General features: G+C 36.2%; 1 protein-coding gene across 2 annotated transcripts in view; it reads right to left on the bottom strand.

The window, feature by feature from the left end:
• ACBD6 (acyl-CoA binding domain containing 6) overlaps nucleotides 1-24,686 on the bottom strand; it is a 205,966-nt gene that overhangs the window by 90,878 nt on the left and 90,402 nt on the right. For both annotated transcript variants that reach the window (XM_050766501.1, XM_050766511.1), the window contains 2 exons: nucleotides 24,500-24,605; nucleotides 8,769-8,858 (listed from right to left, as the gene is read on the bottom strand). In XM_050766501.1, coding sequence (XP_050622458.1) covers nucleotides 8,769-8,858; nucleotides 24,500-24,605 — 196 coding nt within the window. The remainder of the gene's footprint in view (nucleotides 1-8,768; nucleotides 8,859-24,499; nucleotides 24,606-24,686) is intronic.

Raw genomic sequence — 24,686 nt, 5'->3', positions numbered from 1 at the left:
CTAATTTTCAATTTTGAGTATGTGAATCTGTATTCTATTTAAATCTTCTAGTTTAGCAGGCAGTTTCTCTATTTGGGTTTCTTGTGCAGGTCCTGATCTACTTTTAGGAGTTGTAGTTCCAACAATAATTTCATTTTCAGAGCCCTTACAATACTATTTGGGTCTGCCTTGATTGTGTGCTACCTAGAGGTCAATGTGAAAATGTAGGCACTATTCCACACTGTAGTTCAGTTCTCAACCCTTCTGTCATGTTAATTTTGGTCAGTATAATGTATGAGTCACTCTGGGATCTTTACAGAACTCTACATACAAGCTTAAAGCATCTTTCTCCAGCTCCCTTCTCTCTAAAATTCTCCCCCACACCATCACTCCCTATTTGGGAAGGGGAGAAGTACTACCTTATTATTGCCTGTAATTCCAGGGTGGGAGGTGATGGATATCCAAGCTTACCACTTGGTCTCCACTGACACCACACTTATGACAGAAGGGGAGTATCACCTGCTACCTCTGGGCAGGATATGAAAGTCTAGGCTTCCCATTTGGCCTCTTCTGGCACCACCCTGGTGAGGAAAGGAAATCACTCCCTGCTACCACTGGGCAGGAACTGAAAGCCCAAGGTTTTCAGCATCTGTTGATAACACCTTGATGGAGAAGAGAAGCACTGCTTGCTACCACGAGCCAGGGATGTCTAGGCTTCCCTTTCAGCCTCCAAGCAAGAGGGTGGCATATTCTTCCTCCATGTATTTGGCTGGGGTAGGATGGGTATTGTTGAAGAGTTCTGTTCTGTTAGATTGCCCCTTTTCCTGTCCTTTGGCAAGAGACAACAGGCTTTTCTTCTCTGCACCTGTTGGTATTTCTGGGTTGTGGGCTTCTCCAGAGAACACTTCAGCTTATAAAGAAACAAAAAGAAAACCCAGAGAAATCACCACAGTGTCATTTCTCAATTCTTGAGGTCCCTAGTCAGTCAGCTCTCTTCTTCTAACCCTTTAGTCTTCTTATGTTTATTTGCTGTATATGTCCAGCGTTTTAAATCTGAACTGAATAGGAAGAATAGGGAGAAATAAGTCTTATCTGGAACTGAAGACCCCTTATCTAAGCATTAAAGAATAGTTAATACTAACCTTAAATGCACTCTTTCAGAGAATAAAGGAGTATTTCCCATCTGGTTTTATGCAGCTAATATAACTATCTCTATTTGCAAATGACACAATATTGTATATAAAAATTATAAGGAATCCAGTAATAAACTGTCAGAACTAATAGAAGTATTCAGAAAGAATGCAGGATACAGATCAATAAACACAGACCTTTTTTTTTTTTTTTTTTAAATTTCTGTAGCAACACAGTGTCACTATGTTGCCCAGGCTAGTCTCAAATTCCTGGCCTCAAGTCATCCTCCTGCCTTGGCCTTCCAAAGTGCTGAGATTACAGGTGTGACCCATAATGCCTGGCCAAAAATTAATTGTATTTCTATACCTTAAGAATGAACAAGCGGCCGGGCACGGTGGCTCAAGCCTGTAATCCCAGCACTTTGGGGGGCCGAGACGGGCGGATCACAAGGTCAGGAGATGGAGACCATCCTGGCTAACACGGTGAAACCCCGTCTCTACTTAAAAAATACAAACAACTAGCCGGCTGAGGTGGCAGGCGCCTGTAGTCCCAGCTACTCGGGAGGCTGAGGCAGGAGAATGGCGTAAACCCGGGAGGCGGAGCTTGCAGTGAGCTGAGATCCGGCCACTGCACTCCAGCCTGGGCGACAGGGCGAGACTCCGTCTCAAAAAAAAAAAAAAAAAAAAAGAATGAACAATCAGAAAAGAAAATGAAGAAAACAATTCCATCTATAACATCAAAAACATAAAATACTTAGCAATAAATTTAACAAAAGAAGTGTAAGACTTGTACACTGAAAACTATAAAACATCACTGAAAGAAATTAAATAAGACCTAAATAAATGGGAAGGCATCATGTATTCATGGACTTAATATTTTAAGATGGTACTACTCCCCAAGCTGATCTATAGATTCAATACAATTCTTATTAAAATCTTCACTGCAAAGATTTTTTTTTTTTGCAAAAATGAACAAACTGATCCGAAAATTCACATGGAAATTCATGGAGCCCAGAATAGCCAAAACAACCTTGAAAAAAGGTGGAAGAATCACGCTTTTCAATTTCAAAACTTACTGCAAAGGCATAGTAATCAAGACTGTGTGGTATTAACATAAGGAAAGACATATTGATCAATGGAATAAAACTAAGAATCTAGAAATAAACCTTCATATTTATAAACAAGTTTATTTTTGACAAGAGTGCTACAATGACTTAATGGGGGAAAGAACAGTCTTTTCAATAACAGTGGTGAAATAACTGGATATCCATATGTAAAAGAATGAAGTTAGACCCCTACTTCACACTCTACCCAATTAACTCAAAATAATCAAAGACTTCAATGTAAGAGATAATACTATAAAATTCTTAGAAGACAAAGGCTTAATCATCATGATCTTTGATTAGACAATGATTTCTTAAAACCACAAAAAAAAAAAACCCAAAATAAATAAGACCATAAAAATTTAAAACTTTTATGCTTTAAAGGACACTTTCGAGCAAGTAAAAAGATAATTCAATGAACTGAAGAAAGTATCTGCAAATCATACATCTGAAAAGGGACTTGTATCCAAAACATGTAACTCTTATAACTCAATAATAAAGAGACAAATAACACCATTTTTAAAATAAGCATAAAATCTGAATAGAAATTTCCACAATGAACATACACAAATGACCAATGAGTACATGAAAAGATCCTCAACACCATTAACCATCAAGGAAATGAAAATCAAAACCACAGTGAGATGCTTCTTCCCATACCTTAGGATAGCATAATCAAAAACACAGATGATAACAAGTATTGGCAAGGATGTGGACAAACTAGAACTCTCATACATTGCTGCTAAGAATATAAAATGGTGCAGCCTCTTTGAAAAACAACAGGCAGTTCCTCAAAAGGTTAAACAGAGTTATGCTATGACCCAGCAATTCTACTCCTAGGTATATACCTAAGAGGAATGAAAATACACGTGTATATGTCCACATTCAAGAAAGCTCACAGCTCTTTTATTCATAATAGCCAAACACTGAAGGAAAAAAAAGACATCTAAATGTCCACCAACAGGAGAACAGATAAAATTGTGGTATATACATACAATGAAATGTTATACAGCAATAAGGGAACAATTGATACATGTAACATGGATGACTCTCACAAATGTTATATTGAACATAATAAGCTTAATCCAAAAGTATATATACTTTATTATTCCAAATATTTGAATTTTAAGAAGAGTTAGAACTAATCAGGGGTCACAGAAGTTCAGAATAATAGTCACCTCAGGGTGGAAGTGAAGGATGGATATTGACAGGAAGTAACTTTAGGGAACAAATTTTCTAGGGATCCCAGGAATGTTCTAATTTGAAATAGGTGGTAGTTACACAAGGGTATGTGTATGTGTATAGATGTGTGTGTGTGTGTGTGTGTGTATGTATATAAAACACATTGCACCATATCCTTAAGATTTGTGTACATTTACCTCACTGAATTTATTTGACTTAATTTTAATTAATGAAGAAAAATACTTTATGTACATTATACTAAATACCTTTAAAATATATACATGTAAGTAGAAAAAAATAAAGATGAAAATGAAATATATTCAAATTTTACAGTGAAGAGGTTAAGAGCTTGGGCTTTGGAGTTAGAATATTCGAATCTAGGCTTTGGCCTGCACTAGCTCTGTAACTTCTTTAAGCTCCTGTTTCTTCACTGTAAAATGTAGAGCATAATATATGCACATTATGGGATTGATGCAATGACTAAAAGAGACAATACACATAAAATTCTTGACACACAGTAAACACTAAATACTTGTTATATCCTACCCACCCCACTGCACACAGATACGCACTATGTAATGGGATTACAGATGGTTTTATTTATTGCTTTATACTTTTCTCATGTTTTTGAAATCTTTTATAAGACACAGATGGGCACAAGGTATTCACTGAGAGGGCACAGGGTAGTCTCTAAACTGTAAGCTTATATAATGTATATGTCATAAAACCTTTATATATTTCTGTACCACTTAAACAAAATGTTTTTCTTTTAAACTGCATAACACCAGTACACAGTACTGACACATACACCACAGATGCTCCTACTCCTCCTACCAATAAATGTTCAGCATTCAAATACCTTTTAATGTGCTTTGGGGGTAGTTTTAATCTTTCTTCAGGGCTTGAAAAATCAAAGTTACTCAAGAAGTCAGAGAAGGGTGTGTGTGTGTGTGTGCATGCGCACACACACGTGCATGTAAGCCATATCCGAATCCCATATGTGGTATGAACCTAAGTTCCAGAATGGAACTAAAAATCAGTACCAAGCAGTGGAAGAGACAAAACTGTATCCATAACACTGTCAGATAACAAACGAAATCTACACAGCATCTTCCTTAGAAATAAAATTTCAAGTTTCAATTCCATCACAGTCACACAAAATAGAAGCTGCAGTACAAAAAAAAAAAAAAAATGTATGAGACAGACTGAAGGGTAAAAAATGACAGGAAAACACAGAGTAGACTTTGACATATCTCTAATTACTGCTTCGTTTCAGACTAATGGTAAAAATTAGTCTTCAGATAGTTGATAACATCAGACTGTCTGTGCTGAGTTAGTACTAAGATCTGTGGCCAAGCAAATACTTCTAATAAAATTGATTTTCCTTTTTGGCAACCAATAGGCCAGTCAATAATAATGTTGTTTGAGAAATATTGAGTCATGAGGGAGATGAACCTTTCCTTCCATTTATTATGTTTGTATTGTCTATATTTGAAAAGAGTTTTCAATAACGAAACCAAAGAAGATATTACAAGGGAAAGAGCTATTCTGAGAGCTAACCTCCAGAAGCCCTCTGACTTCGAAGCATGTTAGCAACTCAAACTGGAAAAGCCCAAAGCATCCCATTAACTAAAGTTAGATTGTATAGATTATGACTGTCAAAACAGAATCAAAGCTGGCGGCTATACACAATGGTCATGTGAATACAAAGGAAAACATTGTGCCAGGCATATAATACTAACAGATCCGTCCTAAAAACCTACATCGAACTTTTACTTTGCATTAAAGCTTGGTGTTTAGTAAAGAATGTTCTATAAAGCCACTTATAGCTTTTGGATTGTCTGTCTCACACTACCCAAACAAACAGAACATAAGAAATCCGCAAGGCAAAAACCTAAGGCAATGCCTAACTTGGGGAAATTTCCATATACAATATCTCCAAACAATGTGTTTGGTTAAAAAAATTGTTTTGTTGTTTTTTAGAGATAGGGTCTTGTGCTCTGTCACCTAGGATGGAATGCAGTGGTGCAATCATAGTTCACTGTAGCCTCAAACTCCTGGGCTCAAGTGATCCTCCCACCTCAGCCTCCAGAGTGGTTAGGACTACAGGCACCCACCACTACATCCAATTTTTTTAAAAAAATTTTGTGGAGATGGGGTCTCACTATGTTGCCCAGGCTAGTCTAAAACTCCTGGTCTCAAGTGATCCTCCTGACTCAGCCTCCTAAAGTGCTAGGATTACAGGCATGAGCCATCGCATCTGGCCAGTTCTTCTTGTTTGTTGTTTTAACTTAGTGGTAATAGTGGTAGGGAAAGTTGGGCATTGAAAAAATGATTTTGAAATTTACACAGAAAAATAAATAAGCAAAAATAGTAGAAACTATTTTGAATGAGTAGTGAAAGAATTTGCCCAACCAGATTTAAAAATATATTTTGAAGCTATAATACTTAAAACAGTGTAGCACGAATACATGAACAGAAAACCAGAGCAATAGAATGGAAGAACAAGCCCCCAAGATAGACTGAAATACATAAAAGAATTGAGACTATGATAAGACAGTTCAAATTGCTATAGGAAAGATACCAATGATTCAATAAACATTACTGGAACTTGCTAGTCATTTGGACAAAAATAAAGTTGGCACCATTTGGACAAAAGTAAAATTCCTATTACATACATAGGATACGTATATCAATTCTAGATGAGTTGATAAAAACCATGAAATAATAAAAATACTAGAAGAAAATGTGGGGGAAATTTTTAACAATTATAACACAAAGAAACTGATTTTCCTTACTATATAAAAAGTTCCTGTAAGGAGAAAAATACCATCAACACAATGGGAAACTGAGGAAAAGCTATATTAAAAATATGATATACCATTCATCAAACAGGCAGAGAACAAAAAGTGTTATGATGAACTATTTGGCAGGGCTGGAGAAACAGGAATTCTCTCACACATTGCTGGTCGAAGTATAAACTGTTACAGTCCCTTTATATGGTACTAGTTAACTAAATTATGACACATTCTCCTGGGAACTTGTTGGATGATGGTGCCAATTACGGTGAGTGGCGGGCAGGGAAGGGTAGGCTGTTGAGGGATGCTGGTGTTTAGTGTTAGATATTGTGCATTTGAAGTGTCTGAGGGACATCAAAGAAGAGATATGTGTGTCTGGAGCTACTGGTGAGATCTGGGTTGGTCATAAACATTTATTCTACTTTCTCTGTGAAATAGGAGGTATTCTGAAGATAAAGACCAGAAGACTAGGTAGTCAAATTTAATGATGATATTACCATGGTTTATGGTAACAACAGTGTTGTGTGATTTTTTTTATTTTTATTTTTAGCTTTTTCCAGAACCTAAGCGTAAAAAGACAAAGATGCCTATGTTACCACTTCTATTGAACCTAGTACTGGAAGGCCCAGCTGGAGCAATTAGGCAAGGAAATGAAATAAAAGGCACCCAAATCAGTCATTAGGATGTCTATTGTCAAAAACACAGAAAATAACAAGTGTGGGCAAGGATGTGGAGAAATTCGAATGTATTACTATGTATTACTGGTGGAAATGTGAAATGGTGCAGCTACTGTGGGAAATATTATGGCAATTCCTCAAAAAATTAAACGTAGAATTATCATACGATCCAGCAATTCTATTTCTAGGGTATATACTCAAAAGAAGTGAAAGTAGGGACTTGAACAGACATTTGTACATCTATGTTCACAGTATCATTATTCATAATCGCCAAAAGGTAAAAGCAAACCAACTGCCCATAGATATGGGAATAAACAAAGTACTGTAAATACATACAAATAACATTAGGCTTTAAAAGGGAAGGAAATTTTGACACATGCAACCACATGGATGAACCTTGATCATGTTATGCTGAGTGAAATAAGCCAGTCAAAAAGGGACAAATTTTGTATGATTCCACTTATATGAGGTACCTAGAGCAGTCAAATTCACAGAAATAGAAAGTAGAATGGTAGTTGCCAGGGGCTGAGAAAAGGGAGGAATAGGAAATTAGTGTTTAATGGTTAGAGTTTCAGTTGTGGGGGATGAAAAAGTTCTGGAGATGGGTGGTGGCGATGGGCGCACACAATATAAACGTATTTAGTGCCACATTAACTATCCACTTAAAATGGTTAAAATGGTAAATTTTATGAGTATTTTACCACAATAAAAAGGAGAAAGAAAACCAAAATCTTAGGTTCTATGACCTTGGATTTGGCAATGGTTTCTAAAGTATGACACCATAAACAAAAGGAAAAAAGAGAAAACAAATAATAAATTAATTTCATCAAAATTTACAACCTATGCATCGAAAGGCACTATCAAGAAAATAAAGAGAAAACCACAAAAAGGGAGAAGATACTTGCAAATCATGTAACTGATAAGGGTCTAGATTCCAGAATATATAAAAAAACTCCTACAACTCAACAACAAAAAGACAAACAAATCACTTTAAAGTGGGCAAAGACTTAAGACATTTCTCCAAAAAATATATGCAAATAGTCAACAAGCATGTGAAAAGATACTCCATATCATTAGTCATTAGGGAAATGCAAATCAAAATTATACCATGATGAGACATCATTTCATACCCGCTAAGATAGTTATTTTTTAAAAAGCGAAAATAACAAGTATTGGTGAGGATGTGGTGAAACTGGAAGCATCATACATAGCTGCTGGGCATGAAAAATGGTGTAGCTCCTATGAAAAACAGTTTGTCAGTTGCTCAAAAAGTTAACATCAAATTACTTTATAACCCAGTAATTCCACTTCTATGTCTACAACCAAAAGAACTGACAACAGGTATTCAAACAAAAACACAAGTACACAAATGTTCACGGTAGCATTATTCCCAACTGCCAAAGACAGAAACAACCCAAACTGCCCATCAATCCATCAACTGATTAATGGATAAATATGTGGGATATTCAAAAAATACAGCCGTAAAAAGGAATGAGGTATTGTTACATGTCACCATATAACAATATAGATACACCTTTAAAACATTATGCTAAGTAAAAGAAGTCAAACACAACCATAATTGTTATGATTCCATTTATATAAAATATCCAGAATAGGCAAATCTATAGAAACAGAAAGCAGATTAGTGGTTGCCAAGGTCTGGGGCAAAGGGAGAAATAAAAAAAATTTAAAGTGACTGCTTAGTGGGAACAGGGTTTTCTTCTGCAGTGACAACAGTATTACGGAACTATATAATAGCAATGATTACACAACATTGTGAAATGTACTAAACGCCACTGAATTGCACATTTCAAAAGAGTTTATCTGGTAAATTTTATGTTATGTGAATTATACTTCAATTTAAAAAATAAAAGCTCTTCTTTATTTTGTCACTCTTACCTGACAGTTAATGTCAGCTCTATGTTGCAGCAAGACTGTGACTAGCTCCTTATGTCCTCGATCACAGGCCCAGTGAAGTAGAGCCCTACCCTAAAACACAGAATAAGATAAATGAATTTGTTATCTCAGTGGTGGGGCCATGTAAAAGATATAATGTTTTAGGAAAGACAAGGAAATATGTAAAAGTATGGGTTAATTATTCTAAGAATGATTGATATAAAAATGCACCACAGGAAAAGCAATAAACAATCAATGGGGCAGGGCACGGTGGCTCCTGCCTGTAATCCCAGCACTTTGAAAGGCCGAGGCGGGTGGATCACTTGAGGTCAAGAGTTCAAGACCAGCCTGGCCAATATGGTGAAACCCTGTCTCTGCTAAAAATACAAAAATTAGCCGGGCATGGTGATGGGTGCTTGTAATCCTAGCTACCTGGGACACTGAGGCAGGAGAATTGCTTGAACTCGGGAGGCGGAGGTTGCAGTGGGCTAAGATCGTACCACTGCACTCCAGCCTGGGTGACAAAGCAAAACTCCATCTCAAAAACAACAACAACAACGAAAACAATCAATGCGAAGCCCCAATATCTACTTCTGGATCTGTACTAGCCCAATGCCTGCTTTCAGCTCAACCAGTTCACTTACAGAGTGGCGATGATAGTAATAACAACAATAATATCAATAATACCTGCTAAATGAACTATAAGAAAATGCTTTGTAAACTGTACTTTATAAATTCCAGTTTTCTAAAATATTATGTCCAATGAATTCATAAGAATAAAAAAGCAAGAACTTAAACCTAGGTAGAAATCATAATCCAAATGTACTATATCTAAATTTCCTCAAGTTTATTCCTTAAAAAGATTAAACCAGTTTGAAAATAAGCATTTCTCCTTACTATTGCAAGTTTACACTCTGAAATACCTCAAAAACACTAGTACAATCTATTAGTGTCTATCATCAAACAGCTGACTGTGAAAGCCACTTGTAAAAGAGAATGGATGATTAACTATTAGGAGACAAATACTAAATACGAAATATTAATTTTAACATTTGTCTACCAAAGACTCACAGTTACTATTACATGTGTTATTTCTATTCTCTACTGCTAAATCTTGTTTTAGTTAATAAAAAAAAGCCTACTTGGTTCAAAAGAATGAACAAAACCCCAAAAGCTAAGGGTTTTTCTGAATAAATGAGTGATGCATGGCTTACTACTTTCTGAGGATGGTGATGATGTTGTCATTTATAAAGAATGGAATGTTTTTCCACATTAAGTTGAAATCCCTACTTTATGTCATTTTAGGAAAGACTTAAATAGATATAAGCTGGGGCAAGGATTGATTTAAAGTAAAAAGCACCTTTCAAGAAACAGCTTTTCTAAAACTGCCTTCATTCTTTTTATCATCCAGACTCTCTTCACACACCTGTTAGTTCAACTAATTAAACTAGGATCTATTCTTTAAACAAACAACAAAATAGGAAAACTTCTTCCCTACAAATTGTCTTCTTTTGCTTGATTTACTTTTATTTACCTGTGAATACCTGTTTTCTAACAGGCTTACGCAAAATCCTAAGAGGGAGGAAAGCAGTGAAAAAATGTAGGCAAATCATTCACAATTTACAGTATCAAAACTATTTTATTTTGCGTTGTTCAGAGCCCAGTAGGAGTTATTTTTATTTTATTCTATTTATTTTATTTTTGAGATGGAGTTTCACTCTTTTGCCCAGGCTGGAGTGCAGTGGCAGGATCTCCGCTTACTGCAACCTCCGCCTTCCAGTTTCAAGCAATTCACCTGCCTCAGCCTCCCAAATAGATGGGATTACAGGCACCCGCCACCATACCCAGCTAATTTTTGTATTTTTTTTTTTTTTTTTTTTTTTTTTAGTAGAGACGGGGTTTCACCATGTTGGCCAGGCTGGTCTCGAACTCCTGACCTTGTGATCCGCCCACCTCGGCCTCCCAAAGTGTTGGGATTACAGGCATGAGCCACCACGCCCAGCCAGGAGTTATTTTTTAGTGGAGACAATTCTAAAAGTCCAGGTGAAAATGTATTGTTGAGTACTACGGCAGTTTCCTATGTTAAAATTTTTGTAGCTCTAATGTGATCTGCTGTTACTAGGGCCTTAATTCAGAAATCCTCCATATGAACAATTAGATATTTTAATGAGACTCTGAACAAATACTAATGAATAAAATATTCTACAGGTCCACGTTATTGTTTCACAGCATTTATTAATACATTAAAAGAATCAGACAAAATTTCAAAGTCTATCATTTTTAGTTCTAATTGTAAGTGTGCATCTTATGGCTATTAGCTTAAACTACAGACAAGAGTTACTACATAGTTAAGACGATGTGTGATATATTTACATAGGGTACTTACAAAAACTACATAATAGTTAAGTAGGACAACATATGTCTTGTACTTTTACCATAAGATGTATAGATAATTTATATCTCTCAGCCACGTTCCTGAATTTTCCTTAGGTTTGACCCAATAGGGTTATATCAACTAAAGCTAAAATATAAATCCTTAGCTGTTTCAATGGTAAAGCTGACAAGTAACACATTTTACTGTTAATGGGTGTTATATTTTAAATTTCCCATATTTTAAATTTTCCATGTGGTGCCAAAAATTTACTTTAGGGGAAACACCTATGACTGGACCTCCGTAGTGATTTTCACTTTGGATATATTTTCCAGAAGCGGGGCACATGTATAGCAATGTTTTAAAAAGGATGATGTGCTCTCAGACATTTACACCATACTTTTTAACACATTTTCTGACCTGCAATGCAATTAATTCTTGTAACACATTATTTTAATGGTACACTAATTAACCTTGAATTAGAATGAATTCTCTGACAATGACTTTCTGTGGAAGCACTGAAGATATCTACATTAAGATCACATAATGATTAATATTCCATGCAGTATTACAAAGCTCAAAAACAAGAGTAGGATTAAACATACTTGTAAACAAACACAGACAAAACAAATCAGGCTTTGGAATTTTAACCTTCAAGATGCTCTATATTTAAATGAACAAAAACCAGCACAATGAGGTATCTGTGATACCTTTTACTTCTTCAAATTATAAAATTCCTATAAACATACTCTAATTTATTATTCACTCACTAACATAACCAGTAATTTGCAGAGATGCTATCCTTATAATTAATCATGATAAAATCAGGAAATAAACACCTGTGGTTTCTTTCCTTTGTTAACCACAAACGCACCTAGTTCAATACAATTATTAAATTATTTTAGGTAAAGAATTCCATAATCTCTTCTCCAGAAGGAAAACCATGAATTAGGTGTGCATTAAAGGTATATCTTCTAAGACTTTATCTAAATTTATGAAATAGTTTACCTATTTGTCTATATAATTATTTTCTCTTTTTCCATGAGTGATATAATCTCTTATAAATTTTCAAGTTAAATTTATTTTTATTGCTACCACAATAAGTGGCAATTCTTTGTTTCTAATTTTAAAAACTCTTCTGGAAAAATATCCCAGAAGCATTCAGGAGATTGGTGAGGGAGAGCCATTATTAAAAGGAACCTTTGTTAGGCCACCAGAAGACCACAAACACTGGAGAGCTCTGAATAAATTCTGGAACTCAAATACAGTAAAATGCAGGGGAAAAAGAATTCTCATCTATTAACCAAGGGTGCTAACACTGTCCTACCTCAGACAGATGAATGACTCTAAAGTGCTTTGAAAGTGCAGGGTAGCAGCTAACCTATTAAGTGGTATTACTTTCATACCTTCTGGAAAATACAGAGAGCACATCTTAATATATGAAATGCTTCTCTGATTTCCTTAGTAACTCATCCTTAAACTAAGTAGAATTTTTTTTTTTAATTAGACTTTTCTCCTCAGTATCACAAAATTTTAAAAAAGAGGAGATTCTGGCCAGGCACGGTCGCTCATTTCTGTAATCCCAGCACTTTGGGAAGCCAAGGAGGGCAGATTACCCGAGGTCAGGAGTTTGTGACAAGCCTGGCCAACATGGCAAAATCCTGTCTCTACTAGAAATACAAAAAATTAGCGGGGTGTGGTGGTGCGTGTGCCTGTAATCCCAGTTACTTGGGAGGCTGAGGCAGGAGAAATGCCTGAATTGGGGAGGTGGAGGTTGCAGTGAGATGAGATCATGCCACTGTACTCCAGCCTGGGCAACAGAGCAAAATTCTGTCAAATTAAAAAAAAAAAAAAGGGGGGGGGGGGGGAGTGGGTGAGGGGAGAGGAGGGAAGGAAGCAGATTCTATTATAAAATGAGTCTTGATGTTCTTACGGTATTTTGAGATCAAATTCAAAGTATGTATACCATATATACAATAGATAAAAACATGGCAAAGTTGGTATATTTAAATTTGTAAGAGTTGTCTTTCTGTCATTCTATCAAACACATATGGTATATGGTATGGTACTGTCTAATTAGCAAATGAAATACTGCAAACAGGTGGACGTGAATTTCTCTCTGCAAAAAAATTGGGTATCAATTTATAATTGTAGTAGAGATTGACTTCACCTACCAACAACCTGTAATGTCCCCATCTCCTCTGTACTATCTTCTACCTTTTGCTGCTACTACTGTAGCAGCTGGCCATAGTGAGAACTCCGCTACCTGCAACCACCAGAAATTACACAATGCCTCCTTCTTTCACTTCCCTGTCCATAGTGAAATGACAATGTTGTTTCAAAAACTTACGAATAAGATTGAAAGATAGTCTAACATCTCAAGATATACCTAGCATGGAAGCCAATGACTCCTTCTGGGATAATTTACTTACCAGCATTAAAAAGAAAACCATACACCAGTATGTGTGATATACACTTAAAATCAGTAACTACTGGATCTCTTTCACTGGCAAAGATCTAGGGTAGGGAAAAATGGTGTTGCTAATTTGTCAGGAAATTGAGAAAGATTTCTAATATACTACTTTAAAAAATCTGGCTGGTGTGGTGGCTCATGCCCTAGTCCCAGCATTTTGGAAGGCCAAAGCAGGCAAGTACAAGACCAGACTGGGGAACATGGTGAAACCCCGTCTCTACAAAAAATATAAAAATTAGCTGGGCATGGTGGCACACTTCTGTAGTCCCAGCTACTCAGGAGGCTGAGCTCAACAGGAGAATCGCTTAAGCCCATGAAGTCATGGCTGCAGTGAGCCATGATCAAGCCACTGTACTCCAGCCTGGCCAACACAGTGACACTCGTGTTTCAAAAGAAGAAAAAAAAAGAAATCCCTTCACAAGAATTTACTAAGCTATAATGTCAGTGACTTAAGGGTGAAGGAAGATGAAAGGGAGGTATTATTTCATCCTGTATAAAGAAGGTAATTAATAGCAGTAATAATAGGAAGTTGCCATGAAAACAGCTCAGGTATCCATCATAAGACAATGGTATATTCACAATATGGAACATACTGAGCAGTATAAAAGATGGAAGTACTGAACTATAGCAATAGGATGAGTCTCAAAAACATTACGCTGAATGAAAGATGCCCTACACAGAGGAGTACATATGTATAATCCCATATATATAAAGTTTGAGAACAAGCAGAACTAATCTATGGTAGAATAATATCAAAACGGTGGTTACCTTTTTGGGATTAAAAGAAAAGAGTGGCTGGGAAGGGGCATGAGGAAACTTTCTGGGGTGACAGCACCGTTCTATATCTTCATAGGCGCTTCAGTTATACAAGCATATGCATTTGTCAAAGTTCATCAAATGTGCCCTTAAGACTTGTGCATTTCATTGTATATAAATATTATTTTAAAAGAAAAACCAAATACTGAATTCTAGTTAATTATATGCCCGTTAAAATATTTAGAAGAAAGTGTACTGTTGTCTGTGTACTCTAAAATGTTTCAAAAAATAAAGAAGATTTGACGAATGGCTAGATATTGGTAAAGCAAGCATAGTAAAATATTAATGGTAGAATCCAGATGGTAGAAATATAGATGTTCATTGTAAAATTCAACTTCTCTTTATGTTTAAAATTTTTCATAATATACTCTTGGGGAAAAAAAAAATCAAAAATGTGTACACCTATGTTCAGAGCATAATTCACAAGAGTCAAAAGGTAAAAGCAAACCAATGTCCATCAACGGATATCTGAATAAACAAAATGTGGTATACGCATACAATGGAATATTATTCATCTTACAAAGGAAGGAAACTGACACATGCTACAAAATGAACGAACCTTGAAGATATTACACTGAGCGAAATACACCAGTCAAAAGGGACAAATATTGTTATGACACCATTTAAATGAAGTACCTGGAGTAGCCAAACTCAGAGATAGAAAATAGAATGGTAGTTGCCAAGGGCCAGGGGAAGGGAGGAATGGGGGGTGTTTAATGGGTACAGAGTTTCTTTTTTTTTGTTGTTTTTTGAGACGAAGTCTCCTCCGTCACACAGGCTGGAGTGCAGTGGTGTGATCTCGGCTCACTGCAACCTCCACCTCCTGGGTTCAAGAGATTCTCCTGTCTCAGCCTCCGGAGTAGCTCACGCCTGACTAATTTTTGTATTTTTAGTAGAAATGGGGTTTCACCATGTTGGCCAAGCTGGTCTCAAACTTCTGACCTCAGGTGATCCGTCCACCTCAGCCTCCCAAAGTGCTGGGATTAAGGCATCAGCTACGGCACCTGGCTTGGTATAGCGTTTCAATTGGGGAAGATAAAAAAGTTGCATGGTGGTGGTGGTTACACATGTGAATATATTGTTTTATTTATTTATTTTTTATTATGAGACTGGATCTCAGTATGTTGCTCAGCCTAGTCTTAAAACTCCTGCACTCAAGAGTTCCTTGTGCCTAAAAGTGTGAGCCACCACACTTGGCTCATGTGAAGAAAAATATACATATGTATATTTTTGAGAGTGAGTCTCACTTTGTCGCCCAAGCTGGAATCCAGTGTCACGATCTCAGCTCACTGCAACCTCTACCTCCTGGGTTCAAGTGATTCTCTTGCCCCAGCCTCCCAAGCAGCTGGGACTACAGGCATGTGCCACCATGCCCAGCTAATTTTCATATTTTTAGTAGAGACGGGGTTTCACTATGTTGGCCAGGCTGGTCTTGAACTCCTGACCTCAGGTGATCCACCTGCCTTGGTCTCCCAAAGTGCTAGGATGACAAGCGCGAGCCATGGCACCCGGCCTCATGTGAGCATATTTAATGCCACAGAACTGTAGATTTAAAAATGATTAAAATGATACATTTTATGTATATTTCGCCACTATTAAAGCATACCAAAAATAAGTTGCCAAAGCTCATAGGATTTAAGCTACTTTCACTACTTTCTGATTTTGTATTAAATCTAAGTTTCTGATGCAAAGCAAGACCATAGGCTTGATTTTTAAATGGCACTGCCTACATTAATGCAAATAAGCGTAATAGACAATTTGAAATGCATTTCTCAGTCATTCGTGTGAATAAACAAAGTTCCTTCAAATTAACATCTTAATCAACTATATAACCAAAATAACATATACTGTGATATACAAAGTTATTTAAGAGGATGCATTTTTTCTTCCTTCCTTTCTCAAATCTCATATAACTGCATAAATTTAGTCTCAGTATACTGACCCTGCCTCTTAAATCTTTTGCTTTTCTGTTACGTTAGTACTGTCACAGTTTCACCAGAGTTTGCAGCAGTTCCTCAAGCCAAAAGCATGCAAATTGTATTAGGAGCCACAGATTTAAAACAAAGTAGAAAAAGAAAGGAATAGTAGTCAAGAGAAAGGTAAGCCTTCTTCAAAGTATCTGAAAGAATCAACAGACTATAGAAAATGGCTAATGACAACAATTATACTGTCAACAGGACAGAAAAGGAAAGAATGTAACTAAAGACGCAGCCCAATGAAAGTGGAATTTGAGAGTGCATTAGATAAGAATCTATGGAAAACCAATGAACTATATGTATGAATGCTTTTGGGGGACTGATGATAAACATTTGTACTGGAATAATGTCATCTATTTTGCTAAAATATTACACTGTTACATTTGATCTAAAACATTTAAATTACTTCAAAGATTTAAAATACTATTTAAATACTATCAATAAGCATGTATTTAGTGTTGATTGTACGGTACACTAATCTGAGAAATAATGTGTGTGACAAGAATTATGTAAACATAATTTGAGCCTGATGCTTGATAGCAAATATTCTCCCCATACTTCAAATATACTTTTACAAATTATTGAAATCATCCCTTCCCCTTAAAAGATATTTTCCTGGAAGAACCAAAAATATTTGGTATGTGTGAAGAGCTGTACTAACGTGGGTCAAAGATAAAAATCGAACCACCATTTAAAAAAATAAATAGGCTTTAAGATCTTCTCTTTAACTTTTCCCTTCATATTTCAAATTCAATTTTCAAGCATTTCTCAAATGATTGAAAATATACTAAAAGTTGTAATTTAATTTTTTTTAAAAAAGTACATATGACACCATGGTGTTATAAACTCGGACCCTGAAACATCTAAGCATAACTATGAAACTTTTTTCTATTATGCAAAATACAGACAATGTCCCCTAATTACTATACTAGTAGGAAATACCAGGTAATTTTCTCAAATTAGAAATACATGCCTTACTATATTTGCATAGGTTGAGTATCCCTTATCCCAAATGCTGGTGACCAGAAGTGTTTAAAAGTTTAGATTTTAAAAAAAATTTGGAATATTTACATTATATACTTGACTGCCCCTCCTTAATCCAAAAGTCTGAAATCCAAAGTGCTCCAAAGAACATTTCCTTGGAGTGTCACACTGTTGCTAAAAAGTTTCAGACTTTGGATCATTCCAGATTTTGGATTTTCAGATGAGGAATACCCAACTTGTAGTAATTACAACTTAAATGAATAAAATATGTACACTAGGAATTATACTTATGTACAATAAAATAACTTCATTATGAAATACAAATACATTTTATTTAAAAGGTGTTTCATATATATTTGTTCATATACAATACTTAGATCCAAATGTATGTATTCAAATAATAATTTATAAATTATAAATTCATAGTTATCAGCGAATAATGTATTTACTTCAATGTGTGGGAATACAAATATAGCTTATCATTTTATTATTAAAATTATTATTAAATTTCTCTATGTGCTCACAGCAAATTTTAAGTGCAATAAATGTGACTTTTAGTCATAAAATTAGGTTGAGGCCGGGCGCGGTGGCTCAAGTCTGTAATCCCAGCATTTTGGGAGGCCGAGACGGGCGGATCACAAGGTCAGGAGATTGAGACCACCCTGGCTAACATGGTGAAACCCCGTCTCTACTAAAAAAATACAAAAAACTAGCCGGGCGAGGTGGCGGACGCCTGTAGTCCCAGCTACTCGGGAGGCTGAGGCAGGAGAATGGTGTAAACCTGGGAGGTGGAGCTTGCAGTGAGCTGAGATCCGGCCACTGCACTCCAGCTTGGGTGACAGAGCGAGACTCCGTCTCAAAAAAAAAAATAAATAAATAAAATAAAAAAAATAAAATAAATAAAATTAGGTTGAACCTGCTGAATGAAGATTTTAAGTAAAAATGTATATTATCCCAGAGAATCTTAGGGAATCAGTAGGGAAATATCTCAAGTTCAAATATCACATAAACACAAAAAAGAACTGAATGTCCTTTCAAAACTATAATTGTTACCCAACTTATAATAAGAAAATGTCAAAAGAACAGAAAGGGTTAAAAGTATTTAACTAGAAGTTTAATTTTGAGGCTACACACTTTTACTCCATCATCAAGGCTTACCAAATTGTTTTATTTGCTAGAGCTTTAAATGTGATGAAGCAATACCATTTATTTTATTTTGGGATGTTAAGTTTGATTTGGATTTTAAGCTCCCACCTCCCTTATGTTCTTAAATTAATTCATACAAATCCCTGATTAATAATAAAAGGGTTTGCCATCAGTATTCAAAGCCCAGGCTGAGTTGTCATGGCTGAGAGGGCAGAAATCTGCTTGGAGCAATGAGAGAACCCAACTGAATTCTTGGCGTCTCAGTCTATGAATGTGTAAGCACTTCATCTGTTCATGAAATACAATGTTCTGGCAGGCTGAGGGTAAAGGTAGCTGCATGGTTAACAAACTGGAAGATCTGGAAAGCAGCACTACATCAAAGTAATGAAATACACAAGTTTTCCTTATCTTTACACACACAAAATACGTGTTATTTAGTGTAAGCTATCTGTGTTCTAGGCACTTATTCCACCCCTATCACAGCTGTCCATTCAGTGATCTTTGTGGAGGTCATGCATGAATTCGACTTCTAGTAATGTTTTATAAAAGAAATTGTTGCAAACCAGAGCATAACACAAGGAAGGCCAAATGACAACTGTTTATCCTTCTTTTTCTTCCTTTTATTTATCCTTCTAAAATCTAGTGGTAGGAAGAATACTCTCCCAGACCTGGTTTCTACTTAGCAGTTATACGGATTTGAGCAAGTAAATGTAGGTCTCTGAACTTCAGTTCCTGTCTGTAAAACAAGAACAGTATCTGCCTTAGAGAATTGTTGTAAAGATAATATAGTAATAAGTGAAAGTACTCTGTAAACTATCACATGCATTGTATAAAGTATTATGTGTCATTTGAAAGATAAATATTAACAGGCAACATATAGTACACACAAGATACTTCCAGTGAAAAAACTGTGACTTTGAAAAGTTAAGTGGCTTACTTATTTATTTCTGTTATATTATCATCATCCTTCACTCATACTATTAATAATGAAAGTAGCTAAAATATACAGACAGTCTCAACTGATCCAAAACCCTTCTGAAATATCAGATAAACATAAATCAAGTAAGAGCATTATCAGAATATATAAATGAGATGGTGTCACTCACCTCATGAGACAGTGATATAAGCAAAAAACAAATGTTTGTTGCTGTAAGCAACTGAAATATGGGGGTCGTTTGTGCCGCAGCAAAAGCTGACTGATATAAGTACAATCCACAGCTTAGCAATGAGTATTTACATAGTCATAATAATATTAATATTGATTCAACAGAGATTCAATCAGAAAGCTAAAATTAAAAGTTGTGATATAATTATGTTAGGAGGGTCAGAGAGAGAGGGAGATGAGTAAAACAGTTAAATCTAAATGTAACAGAAACAAATCAATAATGTCTAAAGTTGAAAAATCAAGAAATAGAAGTATATTATTTAGAGTTATGTAGGTAAGGTGCAAAAGACACATTAAAAGAACTGGAAGTCTGGCCAGGTGCAGTGGCTCACATCTGTAATCCTAGCACTTTGGGAGGCTGAGGCAGGCTGATTACTAAAGCTGAGGAGTTCGAGACCAGCCTGGGCAACATGGTGAAACCCCATCTCTACTAAAAATACAAAAATTAGCCAGGCGTGGTAGTGCACACCTGTGGTCCCAGCTACACGGGGACTGAGGTAGGAGGATCACTTGAGCCCAGGAGGCAGAGGCTACAGTGAGTCCTGATCATGCCACTGCACTCCAGCCTGAGAATCTGTCTTAAAAAAAAAAAAAAAAAAAAGTTTTTGCCTTACGGGAGCTAGAATAAAATGTAAGAAGGATGCAGGTAAGAGATAATCTTTTTGTTTATAAGACTAATAGTAACATTTGATTTTTTTTTTAAGAATGAATGTATTAACTTTATAAAAATTTTAACTCACAAGCACAAAGATAAAAAACTACAATAAAAAAATCAAGGGAAGTAATCATGCCGAATTTATTAAAAAAAGAAAGCTATACAGGCATACCTTGTTTTATTGCACTATGCTTCATTGTACTTTGCAAATACTGTGTTTTTTGTAAATTGAAGATTTGTAGCAACCCTGAGTTAAGCCAACTATTATTGCCATTTTTCCAACAAGATGTGCTCACTTCATGTCTCTGTGTCACACTGAGATAATTCTTGCAATATTTCAAAGTTTTTCATTATTATTATATCTGTTAGGGTAATGATCGGTGATCTTTGATGTTACTATTGTAATTGTTGTGGAGTGCTACAAACCACACTGAGAAAGATGGCAAATTTAACCAATAGATACTTTGTGTGTTCTGACTGCTCCACTGACTGGCTGTTCCTGGTCTCTACCCCGCTCTTCAGGCTTCCCTATTGACTGAGACACAAAAATATTGAAATTATTAGCCAATAATACAATAGTCGCTACGTTTCAAGTAAAACCTAGTGTCAAGTGAAAGGAAAAGGGTTGCACCATCTCTCACCTTCAATCAAATGCCAGAAATGATTAAGCTTAGTGAGGAAGGCATACTGAAAATCAACATAGGTCAAAAGCTAGGCCCCTTGCGCCAAACTGCCAATTTGTGAATGCCAGAGAAAAATTCTTGAGGAAATTAAAAGTGCTATTCCAGTGAGCATACAAATGATACAAAAGTAAAAAAGCCTTATTGCTGATATGGAAAAAGTGAGTGGTCTGGATAGAAGATCAACCAGCCACAACATTCCCTTAAGCCAAAGCCTGATCCAGGGCAAGGTTCTAGTTCTCTTCGAGTCTATGAAGGTTGAGAAAGGTAAGGGGGCTGCAGAAGAAAATTCTGAAGCTAGCAGAGGCTGGTTCATGAGGTTAAAGGAAAGAGGCCATCTCCATAACATAAAAGTACAAGGTGAAGCACCAAGTGCTGATGTAGAAGCTGCAGCAAGTTATCCAGAAGACCTAGCTAAAGTAACCAATAAAGGTGACTACACTCAACAACCATCTTCAATGTAGAGAAAATAGACTACTCCTACTATTGAAAGAAGATACCATCCAGGACCTTCATGGCTGGAGAGAAGTCAATACCTGGCCTCAAAGCTTCAAAAGACAGACTAATACTCTTGTTAGGGGATAATGCAGCTGTTGCCTTTAAGTTGAAACCAATGCTCATTTACCATTCTGAAAATCCTAGGGCCCTTAAAAATTACTCTCAATCTATTCTGCCTGTGCTTTTGAAATGGGAAAACAAAGCCTGAATGACAGTATATCTGTTTACTTCACAACATGGTTTACTGAATATTTTAAGCCTACAGTTGAGACCCACTGCTCAGGAAAAAAAAAAAGATTCCTTTCAAAATGTTACTGCTCATTGACAATGCACTTGGTCACCCAAGAGCTCTCATGGAAATGTATAAGGAAATTAACGTTGTTTTCTTGTTTGCTAACACAGCATTCATTCTGCAGTCCATGGATCAAGGAATAATTTTGACTTCCAAGTTTTATTATTAAAGAAATACATTCTATAAGGCTATCGCTGCCATAGACAATGATTGCTCTGATGGATATGGGCAAACTGAAAATCTGGAAAGGATTCACCATTCCAGATCCATTAAGAACATGTGTGATGGGAGGAGGTCAAAATGTCAACATTAACAAGAGCCTGGAAGAAGTTGATTCTAACCTTCATGGATGACACTGATAAGGATTCAAGACTTCAGTGGACAAGTTACTTGCAGATGTAACTGCAAGAGAACTAAAATTAGAAGTGGAACCTGAAGATGTGATGGAATTGCTACAATTTCATGATAAAACTTGAATGGATGAGGAGTTGCTTCTTATGGATAAGCAAAGAAAGTGGTTTCTTAAGACACAATCTACTCCGGTGAAGATGCTGTGAACATTGTTGAAATAACAACAAAAATTTTAAAATACAACATAAACTCAGTTGATAAAGCAGTGGCAGGGTTTGAAAGGATTGGCTACGATTTTGAAAGAAGTTTCACTGTGGGTAAAATGCTATCAAACAGCATTGCATGTACAGAGAAATCTTTTACGAAGGAAGACTCAATCAATGTAGCTATCTTCACTGCTGACTTATGTTAAGACATTGCCACAGCCACCCCAACTTTCAGTGACTACCACTGTGATCAGTCAGCAGCCATCAACACTGAGGCAAGACCTTTTGCCCCACGAAGATTATGACTTGCTGAAGGCAAGCCAGATGATTGTCAGAATTTTTTTAGTAATAAAGTATTTTAAATTAAAGTATGTACTTTTTAAAAGATATAATGCTACTCTACACTTAATAGATGACTGTAGAGTGTAAACACAACTTTTTTGTTTGTTTGTTTTTTAAGATGGAGTCTTGCTCTGTTACCCAGCCTGGAGTGCAATGGTGCGATCTCGGCTCACTGCAACCTCTGCCTCCCAGGTTCAAGCATTTCTCCTACTGCAGCCTCCCAAGTAGCTGGGATTACAGGCACCCGCCACCATGCCTGGCTAATTTTTTTTTGTATTTTTAGTAGAGATGGGGTTCACTATGTTGGCCAGGCTGGTCTCAAGCTCCTGACCTTGTGGTCCACCCGCCTCAGCCTCCCAAAGTGCTGGGATTACAGGCATCAGTCACCGTGTCCACCCAGTAAACACAACTTTTATATGCACTGGGAAACCAAAAATTTCATGTGACTTGCTTTATTGCAATAGTCACTTTACTGCAGTAGTCTGGAATTGAATCTGCAATATTTCAGAGGTATGCCTGTATTTTGATTCTGAAAGGCAAAAAACAAACAAACAGACAAAAACCACAAACCCAGTTAGAATCAGAAGACCTGGTATTATTTTGTTTACTTAATGAAAACCACATAGTATTACTAGTCCCTTTGTGCAGTATCATAGTCTTACATTTTCAATTCCAGATGCCACTGACAATATTATCACAGGAAAGATGTTGCCGAAAGGTGAGACAATATTAAGGGCTAACCTTTTATATAGGCAGCTCTGAATTACACATAAGTTAATTATTATCTATTCTACAGATTATCTATGATCACTCAATGCTTTCTTCCTAACAATTACTACCTTTGGCCATTTCAGTAATCTTTCACAGCATCACCAAAGAATGAGAAAATGATTAGAAGTAAATTAGTAAATGTTGCTTCTTTGTTAACAACTATAATGCAGGGTCAGTTAAAACTCAGTTTGTGAATGGTATTATTCACAACACAAATAAATTAAGAAGTAATAGGCAAGGCACAGTGGCTCATGCCTATAATCCTAACACTTTGGGAAGCTGAGGCAGGAGGATCATTTGAGATCAGGAGGACAACACCAACCCGGACGACACAGCAAGACCCCATCTCCACAAAAAATAAAAAAATTAGCCAGGAGTGACGACACATGCCTGTAGTCCCGGCTACTTGGGAGGCTGAGGCAAGAGGACTGCATAAGCCCATGAGTTTGAGGATGCGGTGAGCTATTAGTGCACCAATGCACTCCAGCCTGGGCAACAGAGTGAGACCCTATCTCTCTCTAAAAAAAAAGAAGTAATATATTTTATAAAATAATTTACTATACGATTCCTTTAATTAGTAGGCCAGCATTTAAATTATTGATTTACCAAAATTCGGACACAGTTTTCTAGAGATACATTTATTGAGCAAAGAACAATATACCTAGCTGTTCAAGGTATAATAACAGAAGAAAGCTATTTATAAATGAGATATTGCTATTACCTGTAGATTTCACTTATTATGCTAATAATCTCTCTCTTTAGCATAAACATATGGAAGCTATCAGACTCCTACAAATTTCAGGTAGTAACTTCTAAAACATAGATAAAAATATGTTTTACACAATCACAGAACGTATCTTAACTAGGTAACAGCATCTCATTTAGATATTCTGATATACTCTTAGCCATGCTGTACTTTGAGTTGTAGTTCATTGGCCTACCATTTAGGAAAAAGCACTGGGGCAGAACAACCATAGGAAAATAATTAACAGGGCATGTTTTTCATACCTCTTCATCTTTTACATTCACATCCACATTTTTCGATTTGATGGCTTTGGTTATATGGTCAATGTTGTTTTCCCTGCAGTAATCAAATATATTTTTGTCTTCTTCCCTAGAATAAAAAAAAGAAAGGTCTTTTTCTTACTGGGTAATACAAAAAAGTTACATATTTTCAACACAATCTGTTTGCTGC

Source organism: Macaca thibetana, chromosome 1, assembly GCF_024542745.1.
Source record: "Macaca thibetana thibetana isolate TM-01 chromosome 1, ASM2454274v1, whole genome shotgun sequence".
NCBI lineage: Eukaryota > Metazoa > Chordata > Mammalia > Primates > Cercopithecidae > Macaca > Macaca thibetana.
This window is presented reverse-complemented; position numbering and strand designations above follow the sequence as displayed.